The sequence below is a fragment of the Lissotriton helveticus genome, chromosome 12, assembly GCF_964261635.1.
Source record: "Lissotriton helveticus chromosome 12, aLisHel1.1, whole genome shotgun sequence".
In the NCBI taxonomy this organism is placed as follows: domain Eukaryota; kingdom Metazoa; phylum Chordata; class Amphibia; order Caudata; family Salamandridae; genus Lissotriton; species Lissotriton helveticus.
Window position 1 is genome coordinate 276367282 of NC_136073.1, and position 22921 is coordinate 276390202.

At 47.4% G+C, this 22921-nt stretch overlaps 1 protein-coding gene across 4 annotated transcripts in view; it reads right to left on the reverse strand.

Annotated features, from left to right (window-relative positions):
• Positions 1 to 360: 360 nt before the first annotated feature.
• Positions 361 to 22921, reverse strand: part of MARVELD3 (MARVEL domain containing 3) — a 103253-nt gene continuing 80692 nt past the window's right edge. For all 4 annotated transcript variants that reach the window (XM_078669284.1, XM_078669283.1, XM_078669281.1 and 1 more), the window contains exon 4: positions 361 to 4724. In XM_078669284.1, coding sequence (XP_078525410.1) covers positions 4102 to 4724 — 623 coding nt within the window. In that variant the 3' untranslated portion in view covers positions 361 to 4101. The remainder of the gene's footprint in view (positions 4725 to 22921) is intronic.

Consider the following 22921-nt stretch of genomic DNA (forward strand, 5'->3'; position numbering starts at 1 on the left):
ATGTAAATAACTACCCAACTCTACTGCAGCTGCAGAGTGAGCCCACAAAGAAATGGGTAACCTGGCCCTCTGGCATCCCTGCCTCTAATCGAGGGGCCTCATAATGACGGCCCAAGTACCCTGCTAACAAGAAAGATGGGATTTAGATCACAAGTCGATCCACAATGTCTAAAACACATAAAAGGAATCCGAATTAACCTCCTTGTACTCTTCCTCTCCCTCGTACTCTCTCTTCCCCGAAGTGACCATTATGCAGGGTGATGAGGGGTGCTAGTAAGAAAACACAGCAGCAAAGTCACTTGCAGCATTGTCTCCTAGGTGGAAGACAGGTCAATAATCACACGTTTGCAGAAAGGTAAATTCAGTTCAATAGTTTATTTTAAAAAAATTGCAATACCTGGGTGGGTTTTAAAATAATTAATTCAACGGCAGTAAGTAAACAATACAATTTCACATACTGGGTTTAGAAAATCTGAAATTCTTAACCATGCATAAATTCACAAAATGGCCATAAGTGAGGTGTGCATGTGCCACAATATGGCATGTTTTTCTCTGGGTGCTTATGTCTCAGGGTGATTACCCTAGGTTCATAACAGATCTAAAGACATCTTCTTCTTTGCTCTTTTAACCTGCATTTTTCATGCCTTCACTGTGGGCTTGTTTATATTTAATTGATGTTGCCCTATCCCCAGGTGCTTTTTATGCTGCAGTTCTTCCAGGAGGAACGTTCTGAGAACCTACTGAAATGTTTGACGCTATCAAAAATCTACTCTAGTAATAATCGGTTTGCACAAGTGTCCTCAATTTAGTCTCCATAATCTCCTTACATGGGTACTTGTGTTCAGATCGAGCTCTTTATAGTTGTTTTTCAACCACTGTTCCTCAACCAACTACACCTTCATGTCACCATCAACAATCACTAAAAGGGCAATTGATGTGGTCCATCAATAACCCCCCAAACCATGCAACATGCTGGGACAGCTCCCCACCCCTATCCCGCAACCAACAACTGCTTCTATTCTGGGAAACCTAATCTTCAAGTTTGTGAAGACACTCAACCTTGCACCTGCAGAGCTGGCTCACCACTGCAGCGGCATAACCTTGCGTACGTTATACTACAGAGCCTTCCTTATCATAGGAACTATGTTACAAGTGCTTTTCAACAACCTATTGTTGTGGACTATCACATGAATCAATGACGGGACCTGTATTACAGATTGATGCCAGTTTTTAATGCGCACACTCACCAAATCGCATCTACGTGCTCTACATGCTATCTTTGATTTTGGGTTGCCCCGAAGTGGAGGTACAATAACCATATTTTCGGTGCGTCTCTCAACAGCAGTTGATTGTTGCAGGTGGGCGGATGGTGTTATATCTGTAAGCTTTCCCTAGTGGAAATTCGGCTGGGGTAAAACGTCACCTGTCTTTCAAGGCAAGTCCAACCCTGGGTATCTTTCGAAGGGCTAACAAGGCAGAGTACATGTAAAATGTAAAGCAGCCTAGTGGAAAAGTTTATTTTTTCCACATATGTAGCCTGGGAGGTAGCTCAAAAGGCATTTGGGCATGAAGTTCAGGAAAAGTATATTAAGGTGCTTACAAGCAGCCACAGCAAGAAATGACTTGTTTACAGAGCTTTAAAAAGTTTACAATCCTGACTGCAGAACTAAGAGGTTCTTGCACGATGGTGGCCAATTAGTGTAGAGTGAGTGGTGGACCAAGTTTCTGTTCACTAGTTAGGTTTGGGTTTTCACAGTGCAGCTATCAAACATGCCTATGGCTTAGAATATACACTGAGCGGAATTAGGGGCTGCCATTTCAACCACTGGCTTTCTTCGACCAGGATCTTTCTGCCATTGGCTGGAAACGCTGGTACAGCCTAGTGGAATATTCATCTCTCACCTAATGCTACTGGTCATTGGGTGTATCCATGTGCCTCCACTTGAGTGCTTGCATTGAACTGCATGATGGACTAATGTGCTAACGCTGCATGTATTAGCAAATGAAACCCAGACCTATTGGCTTTGTCAGTGTTTGATTTGCTATCATGATGCATGTTAATGGTAGGAACTTTGAGCGTTCAGCTATGATCAGGTTGTTGATTTCTCTGGCACGATGTCCTCGTGTATTAAATGAGGCTCAGTGGCTCTGAGCTATGGCGATTTCTAGTACAGAAAGGTGTGCAGAGAGCAGTTCCTAAACAAGGTCCCAGGCAGTAAGTCAGTCTTTCAAACACTTGGTTTAAGGAGGCTGGTGTTGCTCCAATTCAGGACACGCATTATGTTGCGATTTTAAAATAGGGTTCGAAACGGACAGCCTGCGAATAATCATGGATCTGCAGGTTCCTGGTGGTTTTATAAGAGGTTACATTCCCAAACGATGAAGGAATAAGGTCTGTGAGGGATGATCCCATGTTAACATATGCTGGTGACCCCTCTAAGAAGATTTCAGCCATTTCAAGGCAAACCTTGATACTACCACCAATAAAGTTAATGCTTAAATGAAAAGCTACACTGTGAGATGGCATCGGGAACGAGGCCATGGATCAGGAGGAATGTGCTTTCATCCTGATCTACAAATATTAGATCTTCATTCCAGACATAAAGGGGCAGATTTATCAAAATGTTGTGCATCGCAACAAGACAACTTGTTGCGATATGTGACGGAGAGAGCAGGAACGTGCCTTATCTACGATATAATGCATTCCTGCTCTCTCCCTGTGGTGGCACAATCAACACTGCCTAGCGCCAATGCAAGCACACTTGCGCCAAGGTGTAAGGGGGCATGTGTTACAGGCAGGGTTGTTTTGTGTAGGAAGGGACACCATCCTGCACAAAAACTATCCTTAGAGGCATTTTCCTCTTTCTATGTGTGCTGCAGAATGCAATATTATTGTTGGTTTCTGATGTGGGTGAAAAAGAAGCAATGTATTACTGCAGAGGTACCATCCGATCACTATGTGATACAACCTCCAAACGAGAACAATCTCACAGTGTAAACATTAGTTCAGTAGGAAAAGATTTTGGTGCAGTCATCTATGCTTGCCCATTTTTCATCCCCCATTCTCGTTTATAATACACAGGTGCCTCATCAAACCATGTTTGATATGCTGTATTGCAGGTTTCTTTGGAACTACCGTATTTGCCTGTCTTCTAAAGTCATAAACTCTTACTTTTGTAGCATACAGTAAGATTTCTTCACATCCTAAACACTTCCAGCAACACTAAGATAGACTAGACTAAACTTGTACTGTTTATTTAGCAATAAACCAAAGGTGAGCTATCAATCCTGATTGTAGCTAATGGACTTAATTACAGGAGGCTCACATCACTGATATCACCATTAGATTTGTTAGTCTGAGCAGCTGGTTGAGTCTTTTATTGATCATTTGTTGACCACTGGCTTCACTCCAAGGAAGTTTGCAAAACGTTGACACTCTCTGCACTGAAATGTTATAGTTATATAATACGTAAGTGCTGCTTCCAGAGGTTATAAATGAATAATTTCGAGCACTGAAGATAAGTGATGTGCAGATTCACACCTAACATGATAAAAAAAATTAGATGTTTATGCAAAAGGCAGTTTAAGGATTCTCCATTTTCCTTTGAACAACATGGTGTCTCCTTCCAGTTGTAAGACTTCAACAGACCTCCATAGAAGGTTGAACCACTTCAAAGGTCTTCAAATGGACACATGGCTTTGATATATCCACAGGAACATTGATACTGCCCTGTAAAACCATGCTGAATCCATCTGCTTACTGCATTGTTCCACTTCTATTGATTGCTTTAACAGTATTTTTGATGGGTTTGATTTATGTTACCTTCTTGCAACCTTCCACAATCACTGAAAAGCTGATAATTTGATCCAACAATTATATCATTCAGTACATCGTCATAGTAAGCATAATATTACTTATCCCAACGTTGTGTACTTAACACTATTAACTATTTTAGTCAACTATCATTCTTACCTATACTTACCTTGCAAGGTAGGGGTTAGGTAGATGTAATGCGTGTAATATAACTGCCATGCGGTCATAGGCATACAATCTAGAGGGGGTGCATCTCACTGAAATGTAGGACACAAGCAGTTGGCTACTCAGCACCTATTTGGAAAGTCTGGTTCTATGCCTGCTGAAGAGCCGTCTGGATAGCCTCTGTCCCGGGTCTGTTCCCGTAAGCTTCGGATGGCAAGCACAACACTGGCCACGTAGAAAATTATTAAGAGTATGGCAAACGTTGCCGCAGCGCCGTCGGTTCCTGCCAGGTCACAGTTCATCCAGCTGAGCCCATTTCTAGCGTACAGTCTTTCTCTCTTTTTGCATACATCAGTTGCGTTAATCTCCAGTGCAAAGTGCAGGAAGATGCCCACTGCTGCTCCACAACACAGACACGCCAGCACACTGAAGGCAGCCTCCAAAAGCAGCCACTTCTTGGTAAGATCTTGCAGATGCTTGGAGCCCACTGCTAGGACCCCAAGTGTCAAGCTGCCCATCAACACGCAAAAAGCCAACCCACCATATACTAAGGGAGAACGCATGACTGTGAACTGCTGGTCCAGTTGGCGAACCTGTTGTAGTTCCTGCCCCTCAAATGGGAAGTAGTTGTTGCCAAAGCTGCCACTGCCAAAACTGGCGCTCAAACCGGACAGAGCGAAGTAAGATGAGATAACACAGATGAGAACCAGTGCACAGAGGAGGATCTCCAGGATCTGCAGCACACCTGAGAGGAGGTAAAGAGAGGAAGTGGTTTAGACACAGAAGTTGGGTAACCAGTCAAAACTATCCCAGAAGTGACAACAGAGTAGTTAAGTCATGGCAATCAACTAAATTCCAAAAGCCCTATGATCAGGGGGTTCCTCTTACAGGAAATTTGGAAAACAGGCAGTTTTAAGCATTCCACAAGAAATGAGAAGGACAGTGATAGTGTAACACAGCGATCTAGCCAGTACGACAGGTTAGTCAGCTGAGCGTCTCCCAGGAAAGTGTGGCGATAAGCCAGGCTTCTGGTGATGCATCAATTTAAGATAAAGGAGCCAGAAGAGGCACAGAGGTGCCACTCAAGCAGAGCAATCAGACATCTGAATCCTTAAGTTGTGATTGATGGTCTGTGAGGAACCGGAGCGGGATACTACTCAGAAGAAACACATCAGCTCAATAGGTTTTGAAGGGGGAGGTGCACGCTCCATAAATGCCAGCAGTCATGTTGCATTATACTAAGATTTACCAAGATGGTAGCAGCACCAATACAAATTTTAATCTAGCCACCATTAACAAAGCCTGCCTTGCCTGGCTTTTGTAGTAAATTGGGGAAGGCGAAAGGATAGAAGAAAGAATGTTTGTTTTGCATATTTATTTCATCAGCACATTAACACACATTTGAAGGAAGGACAAGAGTATAAGAGATGAAAGAGCAGGAATGCATTTTCAGAATAGCTGTTTTTTATTCATTGGTTCTTCTTACAGTGCAGGAGGGGGGGTCTGTGCTGGAGGTAGGATAGATTTCTAATGTAAATACAATCGGGCCAATTCACAAAGACCTTAAAGTTTACTGGAAGTAGTACTGCAGGAGTGCTTCTTCACATCCACATAAATGTCTGTGTGAATTGGCCCTGAAATGTTCAAATCCCTAATAGTAAAAGCGCAGAGAGAGCACAGTCCTATCTATGCTATTATTTTAAAAGGAATAGTCCAATTTTAGACATTTTGGGGTCTATTCACTAAAGTATTTATGCACCCTATAATATTATGAATTTGAAGATCCCTTTTGGAGTTGAATTGTCAAAGGGTTTCTCTGTCATGATGCTTTGCTGTTGGAGAAAGAAGAGTGGGTTAGACATAAGAATTGACAAATTACAGACTACATCCTTTTCTCACCACTTTCTGTCCTATTTCATTGCTGTACATCTTGGCTCACTGCACTTCACTGGTTACCCCATTCCAACTTCTTTAGAGGGCACTGCTGCCCTAAGGATTTGCTGTTTTCTATTGTTCTGCCTGAGCAGACATGGGCTGACTCACTAAGCCTCCCAGAACTGCAACACAGCCATCTTTGGTTTGGAGTCATTTCATATTTAGTTAAGACCCCAAGTTCCTCACACAGCACCCTACCCAGAGAGCTTGGTGGTCCAAGCTTCTATCTCCCACGTTAATCCAGGCGCATTCACTATTGTTCTACCGGATATCCCTTGACCCTGCTTCAGGCCGGTCGCTCCACACACTGCGCGACTCCCCGTGAGTGTGCCCAAGTTCCCCCCCTACTGCCACAAGTTCGCCGCTGCCCGCAGCTGAGGATTCTGGGTCTGGTAGTCTGTGCCTGTCTCTGCCCGTGATTCGCCGCTGCTCCTGCAGCTGAGGATTCGGGGCTTTGTGTGCCTGTATTTGCTGCCCGTTACTGTGATCTAATTCTTGTGTTATTGTATTGGTGTGGTACTGTTTCTTGATTTGCCCCCTCGCCTCCGTTTTTCCCGCTCTGTCCTCCCCCCGCTCCCCGCTGCTGCTCCCCAGCGGCCCCGCCCCTTTCTCTTCTGTGCCCCCTTCCCATTCGCCGCCCCGCTCCCGCCTCCTAGCTGCTCCTCCCTCCCACTTCGCCATTTGTGACGGAGTCCACGGGTGCGCGCAGCAGCCACGCGCAGTGGGCGGGCCCATGGTGCACCAAAAGAAAGCCCGTCTGCGCCCGTTCGCGCCTGGACCACACCCAGCACCAGGATCCCTGGCCCCCAGGATACCAGACCACCCGACGGACTTACGACGCCACCACCCTCCACACACTCAACACCAACCGGAACCCCGCCTGCCACAGAGTCACCCCGAAACGCACCCACAGACCCTTCACCTGCCAAGCCTGCAAATTCACCTGCCTCTGAACCTGCACCACAGCCGCCAGGACAGGCACCAGCAACAATCACCTCAGGTGCATCCTGCTCAACACCCGCTCCGTCCACAGGCACGCCGTTGAACTCTGGAACCTCCTCGACACAACATCACCAGACGTCGCCTTCCTCACAGAAACCTGGAGGAACGCCTCCTCAGCCCCCGACATCGCCATAGCCATCCCATGGCTACAAGATCACCCGGAGGGACCGCATCAACCAAACCGGAGGAGGCATCGCCATCGTCCACAGAAACACCATCCGTATCACAACCAACTCCGACGACACCCTCACCGCCGCCGAGCACCTTCACTTCCAGATACAAACCGACCCCAAGACCACCCTCAGAGGCACCCTCATCTACAAACCCCCGGGACCACGCACAATTCAGCGAAGCCATCGCAGACTTCATCAGCCCACACGCCCTCACCTCCTCAGACTGCATCCTCCTAGGGGACCTCAACTTTCACCTGGAAGACAACAACGACAACAACACCACCACCACCCTGCTGGACAACCTGGGACTCAAGCAACTGGTGAACACCCCTACCCACTACGCCGGCCACACGCTTGACCCCGTCTTCTCCTCCAAGCACATCTCCTTCAGCCACTCCACCGGACTGCACTGGACAGACCACAGCTGCATCCATTTCAACTTCGAGAGAACCACGACTCACCACCACCCGCAACAGCCTCCCCAAAGAAGCTGGAGCAAGATAACCGCAGACCAGCTCACCACCTCCCTCAGCCAGAACCCTCCCACCAACATGACGGACCCCAGCGAAGCAGCCCGCAACCTCACACAGTGGCTCACCAACTGCGTCAATGACCTTACACCGCTGAAGACTCCTCCCAGCGGACCCGGCAGCAAGAAAGCCTCCTGGTTCACCAACAACCTAAAAAACTCCAAGCAATCCTGCCGTACCCTCGAGAAAGCCTGGCGCCATAACCAGTCTACTGAAAACATGACAGCCCTCAAGAACGCCATCCGCAAACACCACCAGCTGATCCGAACCACCAAAAGGACAACATTCAGAGAACGACTAGAATACAACACCCACAACAGTAAGGAACTCTTCAGCATCATAAAAGAGCTCTCCAGCCCCAGCGCCTGCAACAACGACATCATACCCTCGCAAGACCTCTGCGACTCACTCGCCTCGTTCTTCCACCGCAAGATCGCCGACATACACATCAGCTTCGGCGCACAAACCACGCACCCAACCACCGAACCAGCACCCCCCCACCACCACCCTCTGCACCTGGACCCCAGTCAGCACCGAAGACACCACCCGCATGATGAACACCATCCATTCCGGCTCCCCTACCGACCCCTGCCCACACCACATCTTCAACAAAGCCGACTCCATCATCGCACCCCAACTCCGGGACATCATTAACAGCTCCTTCCCATCCGCCACCTTCCCGGAGAGCTGGAAACATGCCGAGCTCAGCGCCCTCCTGAAGAAACCCACCGCGGACCCCACGGACCTCAAGAACTTCCGCCCCATCTCGCTTTTCCTGCCAAAGTCATCAAGAAGACAGTCAACAAACAACTCTCCGCCTTCCTCGAGACTATCGGATCCCTCGACCCCTCGCAGTCCGGTCTCCGAGCAAACCACAGCACCGAGACCGCCCTCATCGCAGCTACCGATGGCATCAGGTCCCTGCTCGACAACCTGGAAACAGCCGCCCCCATCCTCCTGGACCTCTCAGCAGCTTTTGACACCGTATGCCACCGCACACTAATACAGCGCCTCAGCAACACCGGAATCCAAGGGAAGGCCCTGGAGTGGATCATCTCGTTCCTCTCCGGAAGAACCCAGAGAGTCCGCCTCCCCCCCTTCCGATCCGCGGCCTCCGAAGTCATCTGCGGCGTTTCTCAAGGATCCTCGCTCAGCCCCACCCTCTTCAACGTCTACATGAGCCCCCTCGCAGCCATCGCACGCCAACACAACCTAAACATCATCTCCTACGCTGACGACACCCAGCTGATCCTCTCCCTCACCAACGACCCCGCCACCGCAAGAGCCAGCCTCCAGGAAGGAATGAAAGACGTCGGGGAATGGATGAAGCTCAGCCGTCTGAAACTGAACTCAGACAAGACGGAAGTTCTCATCCTGGGACCATCCCCCTCTGCCTGGGACGACTCCTGGTGGCCCCCTGCACTGGGCACTGCCCCCAAGCCCACGGACCATGCACGCAACCTGGGCTTCATCCTGGACTCCTCCCTCACAATGACCAAACAAGTCAACGCCGTCTCGTCATCTTGTTTCAACACCCTGCGAATGCTCCGAAAGATCTTCCGGTAGATCCCCACTGAAACCAGAAAGACGGTCACCCAGGCCTTCATCACCAGCTGCCTGGACTACGGGAACACCCTCTACGCCGGAACCACAGCCAAACTACAGAAAAGACTCCAGCGCATTCAGAACGCTTATGCACGATTCATCCCACGGCCACATCTCCGCCCATCTGAGAGACCTGCACTGGCTCCCCGTCAGCAAGAGGATCACGTTCAGACTCCTCACCCACGCACACAAGGCTCTCCATGACATGGGCCCCAAATACCTCAACAACCGCCTCACATTCTACACACCCACCCGCCAGCTCCGTTCCACCAGCCTCACCCTCGCTACCGTCCCACGAATTTGCAGAGCCACCGCCGGAGGAAGATTCTTCTCCTACCTGGCGGCCAAGACATGGAACTCCCTCCCCACCCACCTACGGCTGACCCAGGACCATCTCTCCTTCAGGAAACAACTCAAGACCTGGCTGTTCGAGCAGTAGCGGCTTCCTCCCCTCCCAGCGTCTTGAGACCCTAGCGGGTGAGTAGCACGCTATACAAATTTGTTTGATTGATTGATTGATAGATAAGGAACTCAAGAGGCTGGATACCCTAGGGAAGATAACGTTTTTTCCACCCGCCTAGCACTGCGGTGTGTGAACACTATGTACCTTTTGGGCCATTTCGCCTTTGTTCTATGGGATTTGGTTGCGCAGTTGCTGCCCATGGGTCTGGAGGAGGCCCGGGCCGTTCTATCCAAGGCTTTTGCCGATGGGAAAGATGCAGCTAAGTTCACAATCAGATATGGACTGGATACCACCGACTCACTGGCAGAGCGGTTTTCTTGATTATCCTAAATCAATTGCCCAGTTCTTTCCCAAATCCAAAAATACTCTCACTTTTTAGATGTACTGCAAACAGCACTGCCTTTTATTCCGTTTTGACCAGTGTCTGTACATGCACTACGCTCCAGACGCAAGCCCAAGTCAGTCAAATTCGTCCTTCCCTTTATAGAGAAATTATCCCTAGACTACAAATGTCAGTATCTGAAACAGACTTCTAGCTGCAGGTTCCTCCTTACCTTACAATTATCCCCAGGCATCAGACTGGATCCGGAGATTCTTTGTGAGCAGTACCCCTGCGCACCAGTAGGTGGCGTTTAACGGCTCCATGTGGTGTAATTGGCATAATCTGCGACCGAAGTGACGGGCACCACCCCACCACGCTGACATCAGCTCTTTTCTTTACGCGCCAGTTTGCGCAGATCCGGAGAGAGCCACCCATAATCACTTTTTGTCTAACCTTTTTTCAACTTTTGTAGAGGTCTTCTGAGAATGTTTCTCCTGGTGTGGCAGTTTGTCCTCTAGGAATGTCGGCTTCAAGCCCTGCGGTGACCTCACTGGTCAATGCCCCTCAAACTCCGGGTGGTTTGACGTGTGAAGCTGCAATGATTCCGATCCCGGTTGAGACGAAGGTCCCAGGATCAGTTGCAGACCCAAAAATCTTCGTCACACTAGAAGCTGTCGGGTCACACGGATAAGTCCAGTCGCAAGAAGAAGAGTAATTAGTTAAAGAGGTTTTAGACTTCACCTCGACCGTCAGCTGATGAGATGAGGGAGCACTGCCATTCAAAGCCGGGGCTCCACCATTGAGCCAACTCTTGGGTCCTGAGTTTTCAGGAGCCAGAGTGAACCTCACTTAACTCCATGAGTTTTATGAGCCCATGTGCCTCATATTTGAATGTTCCACTCTCGCCAGCATGCCTTTGGACTCCGGAGGAGTTCCTACTGGTGCAACGCCAGTCAGTGCACTTGGATCTAGATCCGTGCCTGTCATACCACCTTGAACTTGCCCGATGCTGGTCCTGAAGCCATCGCTCCCGGCGCCCACCAGTGATGCCATCCCCATTCTGATCCCCGACTCCAACACAGAGAGTCAGCAGACTCTGGCGCAGACTGGAGCCATACCTTCCTGGCCGAAGCCTGAACTCCATTCCTATGGTATAGCATTCAGGGAGGATTGGAATGGGTTGCTGGACGAGGAGAAATACCAAACTTTAGATCCATAAAGGGACTGGTGTGAGGACTAGGTGGAGGCCAGAGAACTGGACACTTCCCCAGATATTGACATGCTTTCTCCCCTTACCATGGCTATGGAGGAGGAAGTGTCCTTTGCAATGGTGGAGAGAAGGGCAGCCGAAGTCTTGGATATAAGCCTGCCCTCAGTGGCAGCCAAGACTAATGTCTTGACGGAGGTGCTGCAGCTGGGAGTGTCCCTCCTCAGAACCGCTTCTCCCATTTAATGAAGGCCTCACAAACGTCCAGCTTGGGACCTGGCCCAAGCCCAGAACAGGGGCTCCTGGGAACAAGATGATTGCCCACTGCTACCGCCCTGCCCCAGTGGACCCCAAAATCCTTCCACAACACCCTACCCCAGAGAGCTTGGTGGTCCAAGCCTCTACCTCCCATGTAAATCCTGGCACATTCTCTACCACACCACTGGATAGGAAGTCCAAGAGGCTGGACACCTTAGGGAAGATTATGTTTTCTTCCACCAGGCTGGCACTGTGGTCCGTGAATACTGCATGCTCTTTGAGTTGTTGCTTCCAGGCTTTATGGGATCTGGATGCGCAGGCACTGTCCATGGTTCCGGAGGAGTCCCGGACCATACTCTCCCAGGCAGAGACGGGAGCGATGCAGATAAGTCCACAATCAGATGTGGACTAGATACCACTGACTTGCAAGCAGAGTGGGTTTCCTCAATGGTGGCCTTACAGCGCCACGTCTGCCTGAGAACAACTGCCTTTTCAGGGGCTGTCTAAGCATTGCTTTTGAGCAAGGCCTTTGATGGCTCCCCTCTCTCAGAGACAAGGTGGATTCAGCGGTGGAGCGCTTTAAGGACAGCAGGGCTATGACAAGGTCTTTGGGTCTCACCATTGCCCCTCACCACACCCAATACGCCTTTCGCAGTCAAGGAATGGGCTTCCAGCTGTGTCTATACCCTCCTAGCCATGGCAGGGCAAAAGCTTCCCAGTCTCTGTGTGGCCGAGGATGTGGTACCCACAGGCCCCATGGGTCGGGTAAACAGAGGCCTGTCCATTCCTTCACCCACCCCCCAGCAGTCACAGCCTCCAAAACCTTATAGTCTGCCCTCTTACCATCATCAAATATGTTTATTTCACAATACAAATCCATAAAACATACACAAACATCATCAACAATTCAACAATTCAGTAGTACCAAGAGAGGCCAACTTGGCGGATGCTCTCCAACAGAGCTCTGTACCAAAAACCCTTACATTGGTCATTTCCCCGTTATGTCACCAGCAGAGGACTGACGACATTGAGTCACAAGCTGGGCTGACACGGGAGACAATAGCTCCGGTACCATTAAGGAACACTGCCGATGAGCCGCGGACCAGACGGGCTGCGTGGCCCAGAGGAGTCGTCCTGGGCCTGAGAAGCAGAAGGCAGCCCGGGGGAAAACATGGTGTGTAGTAAGCTGTCGGCGTGCCCCCACACCCGACTGTCGTATGCCGCGCTTCCCTCTGGAGTGGGATAGGAGGGGGCAAGGGTGGGAAGACCTGCCCTGCCGGGGAGCGCTGTGTGGGCCTTCTGCTGAGGACGCAGACCCGGATGCGGCGTGGTGCCTGCTGCTGCGATCTCCTCCTAGGCTCTGGAGTTGTCGGAGCCAGGCGCCTGCAGGGAGATGGGAGGGGGCTTCTCTGTCACCGGCATTTGAAGGCCGCTGTGGCACCTGGCCGCCCCCCTTTGTGTAGGCCCCCCGGCCCTGTGAAACGGAGGTCAGAGGCAGCGATTATATGAGGCCTGGGCGGGGCCTGTGATCCTGGCCTAGGGGTCAAAGCAAGCAGTGGGAGCAAGGCGGCCCACGTTCCTGAGACTTTGTGGCCCCGGCAGACAGCATTTGGTCCTTGGCCGGCGGGGGGCCTGCTGATAGAAGAGGTACCCCAAGGGAGCATCTTAATAATAGACAGGGCTGTGGGGATTTCATCTGGCATGTTCTGAGGCAAAAAACGTCTACCAAGCCCATAGGCAGTAAACACCATCCAACATTGTTCTTTCACTATACCGGAGATACCCTGCTCAACTCTGGTGCTGCACGTGCTGCGCTACACTCTAGAAACCACTGGTGAGCACAAGGAAGCCCCCGTGCTAGTCAACCCTAGCATATAGAGGCCTCACAGACTCTGACTGGAACCATCCGAACATGGGCATATGCTGTGCTGAAGATTTACCAACCTTTGTAGCATTGTGGATGCGGTGGCAGCCTTATCGGGCCCTCTGACAAGGGCTACTAGGAATACATACCCACCGAGTGGACTGCCTTCTTAATATAAGGGGGGGTTCCGAACTCCGGATCCTTTAACGCATTGGGGGCATCATGTGTACTGCATCCCACGGGAGACGTGGTAAAGCCCCTGCTGTTTCCTGCTGTGGGAGAGGTGTGGCGCCGCGGCCAGGGCGACTGACGCTGGAATCTGGGGATCAGGGTTCGATCCCCGGCTCCGGCGGCAGGTTAGCCCAGCACCATGTGACTCTGGGCAATAGCTTGCTTAATCTTCCCGACGGCCCCCAGCGCCTAGAGACCCTTACGGGTGATTGTGCGCTTTACAAATGTGGATTATTATTATTATTATCCCAACTAACGACAACAGTTAGGACCGCAGAACAGAAGTGTAGGCGACCGATACATGTGGAATTGATGTGAGTGGAAGTTCTCACTGAACTACTAGGCAGCATAGGACTTCTGCTGGGTATTAACTGATACTAGAGGTTACCCTACAGATGGACCCTAAATTCCTCCTATTAGGAATACCCACAAAAGTGGGCATTCCCAGAAGCAAACTCCTTTTAGCAATCTAGGCATGATAGTGGTGAAACAGGATGTAGCACGCTACTGGTGAACACCTGAACCACCCACCCTCAGGAAAGGATACTGGGAATGGACCACCACATGGCCGCTGAGAGGGTTATATATAAGGCGAGATGGTGCCCCAGAAAGTTTCAGAGGGTGTGGGGCACCTCATTAAAATACTATAACATTGACACAAATGGAGGAGATGCAGAGCCTTCGACCGTTCGGGGCCACTGAAAGCCAAGGAATTAGCCTGATCAGACTTACATTCACAGAAGACAGAACATTTGGGTATATACTGATACTGTGAATAAACGTTGTTAAATACCCTGTACAATTTACCATGTGTAGCTTGGTTGATAGATATGTCGATTTGTGCCATGCCATGTTCGAAGAAAAAAAACCACTAAAAATATATTTTTTTAAACAACAATTCAGTAGTACTCTTACCATCATGGGCACCTAGTTGGAGGCAGGATACGCCATCACATGCCCCACTAGAGGTCTATAACATCAGACCAATGGGTTCTCGAAGTTGTCTGGAGGGGATACTCCCTCCCCTTTGTGACTACCCCTCCACACATCACATGCTTGCGACAGGGTGACGGAAGACCATCTCTTCTTGCACAGCCGGGAAGAAACGACTCTCCATTGAGAGTGAGCAGAGACACCAGAAGTAGGTCGTGGTTGCCATTTCCGCTACTTTGAAATGCCCAAGAAGGACGAAGCCTTGATCTATCCTAGAGTTGCGCCCTCACTTTCTTCCTCAAGAATAAGAAGTTCAAAACGTTCAGGCTCGATCAAGTCCTGTCTGCCCTGGACCCAGGACACTGGATGGTAGCGTTGGACTTGCAGGACGCATATCTCCACAATCCCGTCCTACCCACCCACAGGTGTAACTTGTGGTTCAAGGCAGGCCATGACACTTTCAGTTCACAGTGCTCCTTGTGGCCTTTCCAGCACTCCTAGGGTGTTCACCAGGGTGATGGCAGTGGTTGCAGCTCATCTAAAGAGATCAGGGACAGTCAGTATTCCCCTACTTCGACGACTGACTGTTGAAAGCGGGCTCGAACTAGGCTGTTGTCTCCCACTTCCAAACTATGGCCAACCTCCTGCATTCACTGAGGTACACTATCAACGTACCAAAGTCACACCTGACTTCCTCTCTCAGGTGCTCCCTTTCATCGGAGCGGGTCTGGATACTGTGCAGTTTCAGTCCTATCCTCCCGAACGGTGAGTCCAAGATATTCAGGCTAAGATACTGAGGTCTCAGCTTCCATCCTGGATTTTGATGAGACTGACTTTGGGGGTGATGGACCCCATGGCCTCCTGCTTGCGACACATGCCTGCTGGCATATGCAGGCTCTGCAGTGAGACTTAAAGTTCCAGTGGGTGTAGCATCAGGGTAATCTCTCCAACATGGTCCAAATTTCAAAGGCAACTGCAAAAGATCTGCAGTGATGGGTCACAAACCGTGATTGGGTCAACGGCAGACCCCTCTCCCTTCTCCAACCAGATTGGACAGTGGTGACAGATTCATCACTCCTGGGATAGGGCTCCAATCTGGGAGAGGTGGAGATCAGAGGCCCCTGGTGTCAAGTGGAGTCCAGACTCCAAATAAACCTTCTAGAGCTCCGGACAATCCAACTGGCACTGAAATCCTTTCTGTCATCATTAAGGGAAGGCTAGTACAGGTGTTCACCGACAACACCCCTGCCAAGTGGTACTGCAAGAAATAGGGTGGGGTCATAGAGCCTTTATCAAGGGGCCCTGCGTCTCTGGACATGGCTGGAACATCAGGACATTTTCCTGGTGATTCAACACCTGGTGGGCTCTCTGAACGCCAGGGAGGATGAACTTACCTGACGATGCCTAGGGGATCACAAGTGCAATTTCCTTTCGAAGGTGGTGCAAGATCTCTTTTAGCAATGGAAAGAGCTTTGCTTGGATCTGTTCACTGCAGCCAATAACTCACAATGTCTGAAATTTGAGCACTGGAGTTTCCATGGTGGCTCTAGCTCGGAGATGCTTTTTGTCTTGAGTGGAGCTCCGGCTTCCTGTGCGCCTTTCCGCCCAGGCCACTCCTGCCCAGAGTTCTCATGAAGATCAGGAACGATCAGGCCGAAGTCATCAGTGTGGCTCCAGACTGACTTGGAGAGTTTGGTATCCCTGTTGATCATGGCCCTCGGGCCTCTGATCAGCCTGCCCTGTGGGAGGGATCTTCAGTCAGCGCAGCTGGGGAGGGCTCTCCATGTGAACCTGTCAACGTTCCGCCTTCTTGCATGGAGGCTGAGGGGCAACAGTTGAAAGATTTCAACATTCCGCCCGAAGTCTGCAATGTTATCTTGGCAGCCAGGTGTCCCTCCACCAAAACGGTATACATGGGTCTTTGGGGCAAGGTGTGCAGAAAAACAGGTTTACCCCCTTTCTGCTCCCCTTTCTCAGGTTCTTCTATTTGTTCTTTCCCTTACTCTGCTCTGGGCACCTTAAAGGGCTACCTTTCTGCCATATCAGACTTTCTGCGGTTGCCTGACCAGCCATCCCTCTTCAAATCCCCCATTGTACATAGGTTCTTGAAAGGCTTGCAACATATGTTTCCTCATTCACCCTTCATCATGCCTCAGTGGATCTTAATCTAGTCCTGATGTGCTCTCCCTTTGAGCCCTTGCACAAATGTCCTCTTGGGCTCCTTAGCATAAGATGGCCTTCCTGGTGGCAATAACATCTGCCCAGAGAGTCAGTGAGCTTTAGGCTTTGTTATCCAAGCCTCCATATTTAAACATCTACTCAGACAAGCTGGTCCTACGAACTAGGGCTTCCTGTCTGCCAAAAGTATGTACTCCCTTACATGTAGGCCAGTCCATCACCATGCCTACTGTTTACACTCCACCACATCCCTCTTAAAAAAAAAAAAGAGGAGTGACTTCCCAGACTGGACCTAAAAAGAGCAAGGTCTTTCTACCTTGACCGCACAAGAAAGTTCCGAGTGGAAGACCAACTCTGCGTGGGGTATGTCAGAGCGAAGAAGGGAAAGACTGTGCAGAAGTGGGCCATCTCCCAATGGATCGTGCTCTGAATCAAAATCTGCAATGCACTGGCCAATAAGTAACCCACTGAGGGCTTGCATGCTCATTCCATCAAAGCCAAGGCTGTGATCACTGCGTTAGCATGCAGAGTCCCGGTCCAGGACATCTGTCAGGCAACAACGTGGGCCTCTTTGCACACGTTCACCAAACAATACTACCTGGACAATCAGTTCCGCCAGAACAGGCCCTTTGCCCCTTAGGTCCTGCAGGACTTTTTGTTGTGACATTATTTCACAGACCCACCTTGAGGAAAAAGTGCTTGTGTATGTATTCCAAGGTAAGTAATCTGAGGCTAGAAGTCTATCAGATGAACAAGTTACTTACCTTCCGTAACGCCTTATCTGGTAGAGACTATCTAGCCACAGATTACTTATCGACCCACACATCCTCCCGCTCCATGAACAGATCTCTAGGGAGAGGGTTTACCCCCTTTCAGGTCCCTGGTTTTCCAGATGAGAGGTCATTGTTCTACGTGGCTCTGCGCTTCTGGCTTGGAAATTCACAAAAAGGAACCAATGTCAGGATGCTGGGGTGGTGCACGTCACTTCCGGCGCGTACGCTGCTGCCACGCAGACCCGTTCAACCCCACCATCCAGCACGCAGGGGTACTGCTCACAAATACTTTCTGGATCAAATTTGAGTCATGGGGATAGTTCTGAGGTAAGGAATCTTGGCTAGATAGTCTCTGGCACACACGTTTTTAATTAATTTAGTCTTTAGTCGTTTTCAATCTAGATCTTTAAGAATGCTTTATTCCAATTAGCCAACACGTGTTACTTCGTAATCACGACTTCATCAGGGCTCGATATCTATGAAAACGCACACTACGATCAGTCTTACCGATAATATTTTTCCCAAGTAAAATCAATATAATCCCAAACTTTCACACACAGACCTTGTGCAGTGAATCCTTATCAACAACCTCCCGTTAAGGGAAATCTTATTGTAACCTGTAGCATTCCCACCATAAACTGTCGCACACATGCAATGGGTGACAATAAGATGTTTGTTATTTTTCTGGAGAATATTATCATCGCCATGACTGATCGTAGCATGCATTTTTGTAGATATCGAGCCCTTATGAAGTTGTGATTACTACGAAACACGTGTTAGATAATTGGAATAAGGCATTCATAATGATCAAGGTTGAAAACGACTGCAGACTGTATTCTTTTACAACTTTGTCAAAGGCTGTATAAAGTTTATATCGGACTTTAGGGTTTGGATTGTGGATGTAGGGTGGGCATCCCACCCTTTTGTATGTGCAGCCCATTACTTGCTAATTTGTACAAAATACCACTGACATTCGAGTGAGTCCCACGGAACCCAGAATTCACCCCAATCAAGTACGTTAGATAAGAGTCACTACCAGATAAGGTATTACAGAAAGTAAGTAACTTGTTCTTTACTACCACGGTAGAGGTATTCTCCCAGTCCATGTCTTATTCTTTGGTCTTGATGGGGCCCTCCGAGAAGGAAGCTCCTTAGCAGGCCCAGCATTAATACACCTTTCAAGGAGCTTATGTTGGAGGTTTGCTGACTTTGAAGCATTTAGAGTTACCTCAAACTCGTGCTCATAGCAGTCCATTTACTAAGCAGCATTCATATTCAGATTCAACACTAGCATACACTTCAGCTAACACACAAAGTATTAACTTTAAAAAGTGACCAAGGAGAGGTTTTCTAGGCTTCTTTGTAATACTAACTCTGGAGAAAAGAGGGTTGTCACCGCTGATTCAGAAGGATTATTCAGAGTCTTGTCCCCTCATAGAAAAGAGGATAGCGTTCTATTGTTCAGGACTGTGACAGGCCACAAACAGACCTCTATAAAGTTTCTTGAGACAGGCCCAACCTAAATCCTCTGTTGGACCCCCTACTTGTGTCAAATAATTTTGATTAACTGATACAATACTTCTTATGCTTTAACCATCCATATTACATTACATTTCCAAAATGATCTACAAACATTTCAAAGCCCAAGACAATCCAATTCCTTAGTCTGTTTTTCAGTCACCTCAAATACCAGAGAAGTGCCTTCAATTGCCCATGTGCTAATCAAACCCAACGCCCTGACTCCAATGTCTTCTATCATTGCCAGTGCTTACTTTGTTTATTTATATACTTTTTTGAAGAGGTATTGGAGTCCAAAGTTGTTCTTACAAACCACTCTCCATCACTGCCGAATATCAATGCTGTTTTGTCCCGATTCCAACTGCATGCCTGCTTCTTCCACCACATCACTTCCGGTCTCTATTTCACTTTTACTTTCCTGCTATCTCCCTTTATCTCTGTTTTCTTATCTTTCTCGGTCTCTTTCTTTTTCTGCCTTGCTCCGTGCCAAAGGCTGATGATGAAAAATAAGCCACAGTCCCCAGAAATTATTGGATCAAGAACTGGATACAAGGGGCTCTAAGTCACTCAGCGTCCACAGAACCAACCTGTTTCACTGTGTTGCCTCAACGGGGCTCCGTGATGCGTGGCATGCCAGGGAAAGAATATATAAATGTTACGTACACCCCTGGTCACTAACTCAGGCTCAGATTACCCTGAGAGTGATAAACAAGGAATCCTGAAGCAATCTTGAAGCAATAACTCCTGTCAAAGTCAAGTTTATTTGTTTGATTAATTAAAATCTTACAAAAATGCTTTTAAAATATCATCAGAGAATAAAAAGTTTAAAAGACCATGTACATAATTATTCTATTATCACATAATTTGTAAAGTTAAAAAATGTATTCTTCAAATTTTTTACCAATCACAGATAAAAATTTTACAAATGCAGAATTCATAAATATGTCATTCGGGTTTAGGCATGCCATTAGCGCTTGTCTACATGTCCTTACTCCACGAGCATTAAATAGTCTCTTAAGGATAATTTTCCTTTCAGCTTCTATTGCAGGACAAAGACATAGTAGGTGTATGATATCCTCTTGTCCACATTTACATAGCCTACATATAGTATTGTCCTCACTAATCTTCCATGACGGGAGATGACACAAACCTGGCCAAAGTCCAAAACGTGCTTTTATAAAAATTCGCTTACTTTGCTGTGACCATGATGTTTCAAGGTATTCTTGGACTTGCTTTTTTTTAAATCCATTTATAATTGGCCATGCGTGTCTTCTTTTTACAAGTACCTCTTTGTCTTTTTTCAGCGAAAGGTGATTAGTCAGTTTATTAATTGTTCTTTTGAAACTTTCCTGGGTGATTGTATTCTCCCAAATTGATATTACTCCGAATTCTTCCTTTGCTTCCTTCAAATATGCCCAAGCTTGCAGTTTCCGGTTGTCTTTCACTTCTTGCCATAGTATCCGGGACATTTGATTGTCGAGGTAATTTTTTATACGATTCCATACTTTCAGGATTTGACCTTTTCGTGCGTGTTGCTGGTTATTTATCCCAAACTCCAACCTCACCTGTGCTTGCGAGGCATTATATGGTAGATGGAATAAAATCTTGTAAGTTTTAGCAACTGCATTATTAATTATCTCCGCGTCCTTACCATTTAAAACTTCAGAGCCATATGTCAAGGTTGGTAATAATTTAGCTGATATGATCTTTAATAACGGGCCATCGGACAGTGCTGTTAGTTTTTTTTGTATAATCCTGAATGCATCCACCAAACTATTAGCTTTCCAAGTAATGTCTTTTTTTTGTGGGAGAAAATTTCCACTATCATTGAATATAACACCGAGATACTGGTAATAATCAACCTGCTCTAGTTGAGTTTGTTCCAGCATCCATTTGCATTTTTTTTTGTCGTCTGTTCTTTGTGACTACCATTATTTTCGTATTTGATTCATTTATTACCATTTGGTTCTCTTGTGTGGAGAGGTGTGGCGCCGCGGCCAGGGCGACTGACGCTGGAATCTGGGGATCACGGTTCGATCCCCGGCTCCGGCGGCAGGTTAGCCCAGCACCATGTGACTCTGGGCAATAGCTTGCTTAATCTTCCCGACGGCCCCCAGCGCCTAGAGACCCTTACGGGTGATTGTGCGCTTTACAAATGTGGATTATTATTATTATTGTGCGTACATTGATATGCGATCAATTAGTCTCTGCAGGCCCACCTTAGTTTGACTTAGAAGTACGACGTCGTCTGCGTACAGCAGATCTGATATTCGTTTTCCTGCTAGCTTCGGTGGGTGTGCATTAACTTCATTCAATGCAATGGTAAGGTCGGCTATAAATAGATTAAAAAGTAGTGGAGCAAGGAACAACCTTGCTTTAATCCTCGTGTCGTGGGTATTTTATTGGATAATGTTTGGCCATCACCGATTCTCACCCTGACCCAATTTTCAGAATACAATAATTGTATAAGTTTTAGTAGTTGGTCCGGAATTCCTTGGTTTTCAAGTTTTTTCCATAGAAGGTACCTGTTTACACGGTCAAATGCCGATTTAAAATCGACGAAACAAAAGTAGAGAGGCTGTTTAGCTAAAAGCACCTTATCCATTAGTACAGATCAAATTAATATATTTGTGGAAGTTCCTAAAACTTTGTTAAACCCAGTTTGGTTTGGGGGTAATATTTGCTTTTCCTTAACCCAATCTGATAAACTTGATAGTAAAAGACCCGCAAATAGTTTTGCGTCAGTGTCCTGGAGGGTAATCAAGCGATAATTCTCTGGTAGTTGCCAATTACCTTTTTTGTAGATAGGATATTAGTGCTCCTCTCCAAGATTTTGGTATTTGCCCTGACCGAACAACTTCATTAAAAACCTTTGTCAAATAGGTAGCCCATAAATCTGGATCTTCCTTGTAGAGAGCAAACGGGATTCCATTAGGTCCTGGTGCTCCATCTTTTTGTTTCTTTATTAAATTTGTTACTTAAATTTCTGTGAAAGCAGTTTCCAGATCAGTTTCTTGTTCTTTTTCTATCATTATTGTCTGGTTGTCTTTTTCAGTGTTAAGTTCCGATACAGGGTCCAAGGTCTTTTTGAGGAATTCCAACCAATCATCTTCAGTTAGGGAGGAAGCCACCACAGATTTGTTGGGTCTACTTAGACCGTTGATAATTTTCCAAAACTCCCTCGAGTTTACTTGATTACAAGCATGAAAGACTTTTGCCCATAACTCTTGCTGGTTATTATTTTTTTCGTTCCACAATAATTTCCTCAAATTATTGTTGGTACTTTTAAGTTGGATTTGAATTTCCTCTTTATTCGGGATCCTGGTTAACTGCTTCCTCAGTCTATTACGGGTCCGCCTGAGTTTTTTAATCGTGTGTGGGAGATTAATATTAGTATCTCTTTTTTCCATTTTAATTTGTTGAGTTTTTCTACTACAAGAAGTAACATCATTTAGATGAACTATTTTCTGCGTGAAATGTTCCCACTGCTTAATTGCAGACTGCATAATATGTTCTTTGAAGCAATCTTTAATGAATTCTTGTGCCTTTTTTTTCATGTCATCTTTATTATCAGTCTTCCATATGAGTTTCCTAAAGTTGATAGTACAGGTCTGGCCTTGTGTAGTTAGATCATTTTGATGTTTCGAGCATGCCAGTTTTATTTCTACTATTTGTTGGCTATGATCACTATCTTGTACTTTCTTTAATCGATAGGAAACCATTTTATCAAAAATGTTTATAGATATCATTGTATAGTCTATTCTTGATTTTGATTTCTGTGTTTGGAATGACCAACCTGCGGGTGTGTCAGTTGAGAACCTGCCATTTAATACTCTTAGTCCCAGTGCTTCAACATCCATCAATAATTTTTTTCCAATTGGATTATGCTTAGTATTTATGTCGAGATCCAGTGTTTGTTCGGGAATTCACCATTGGTGATTTTGGGACTG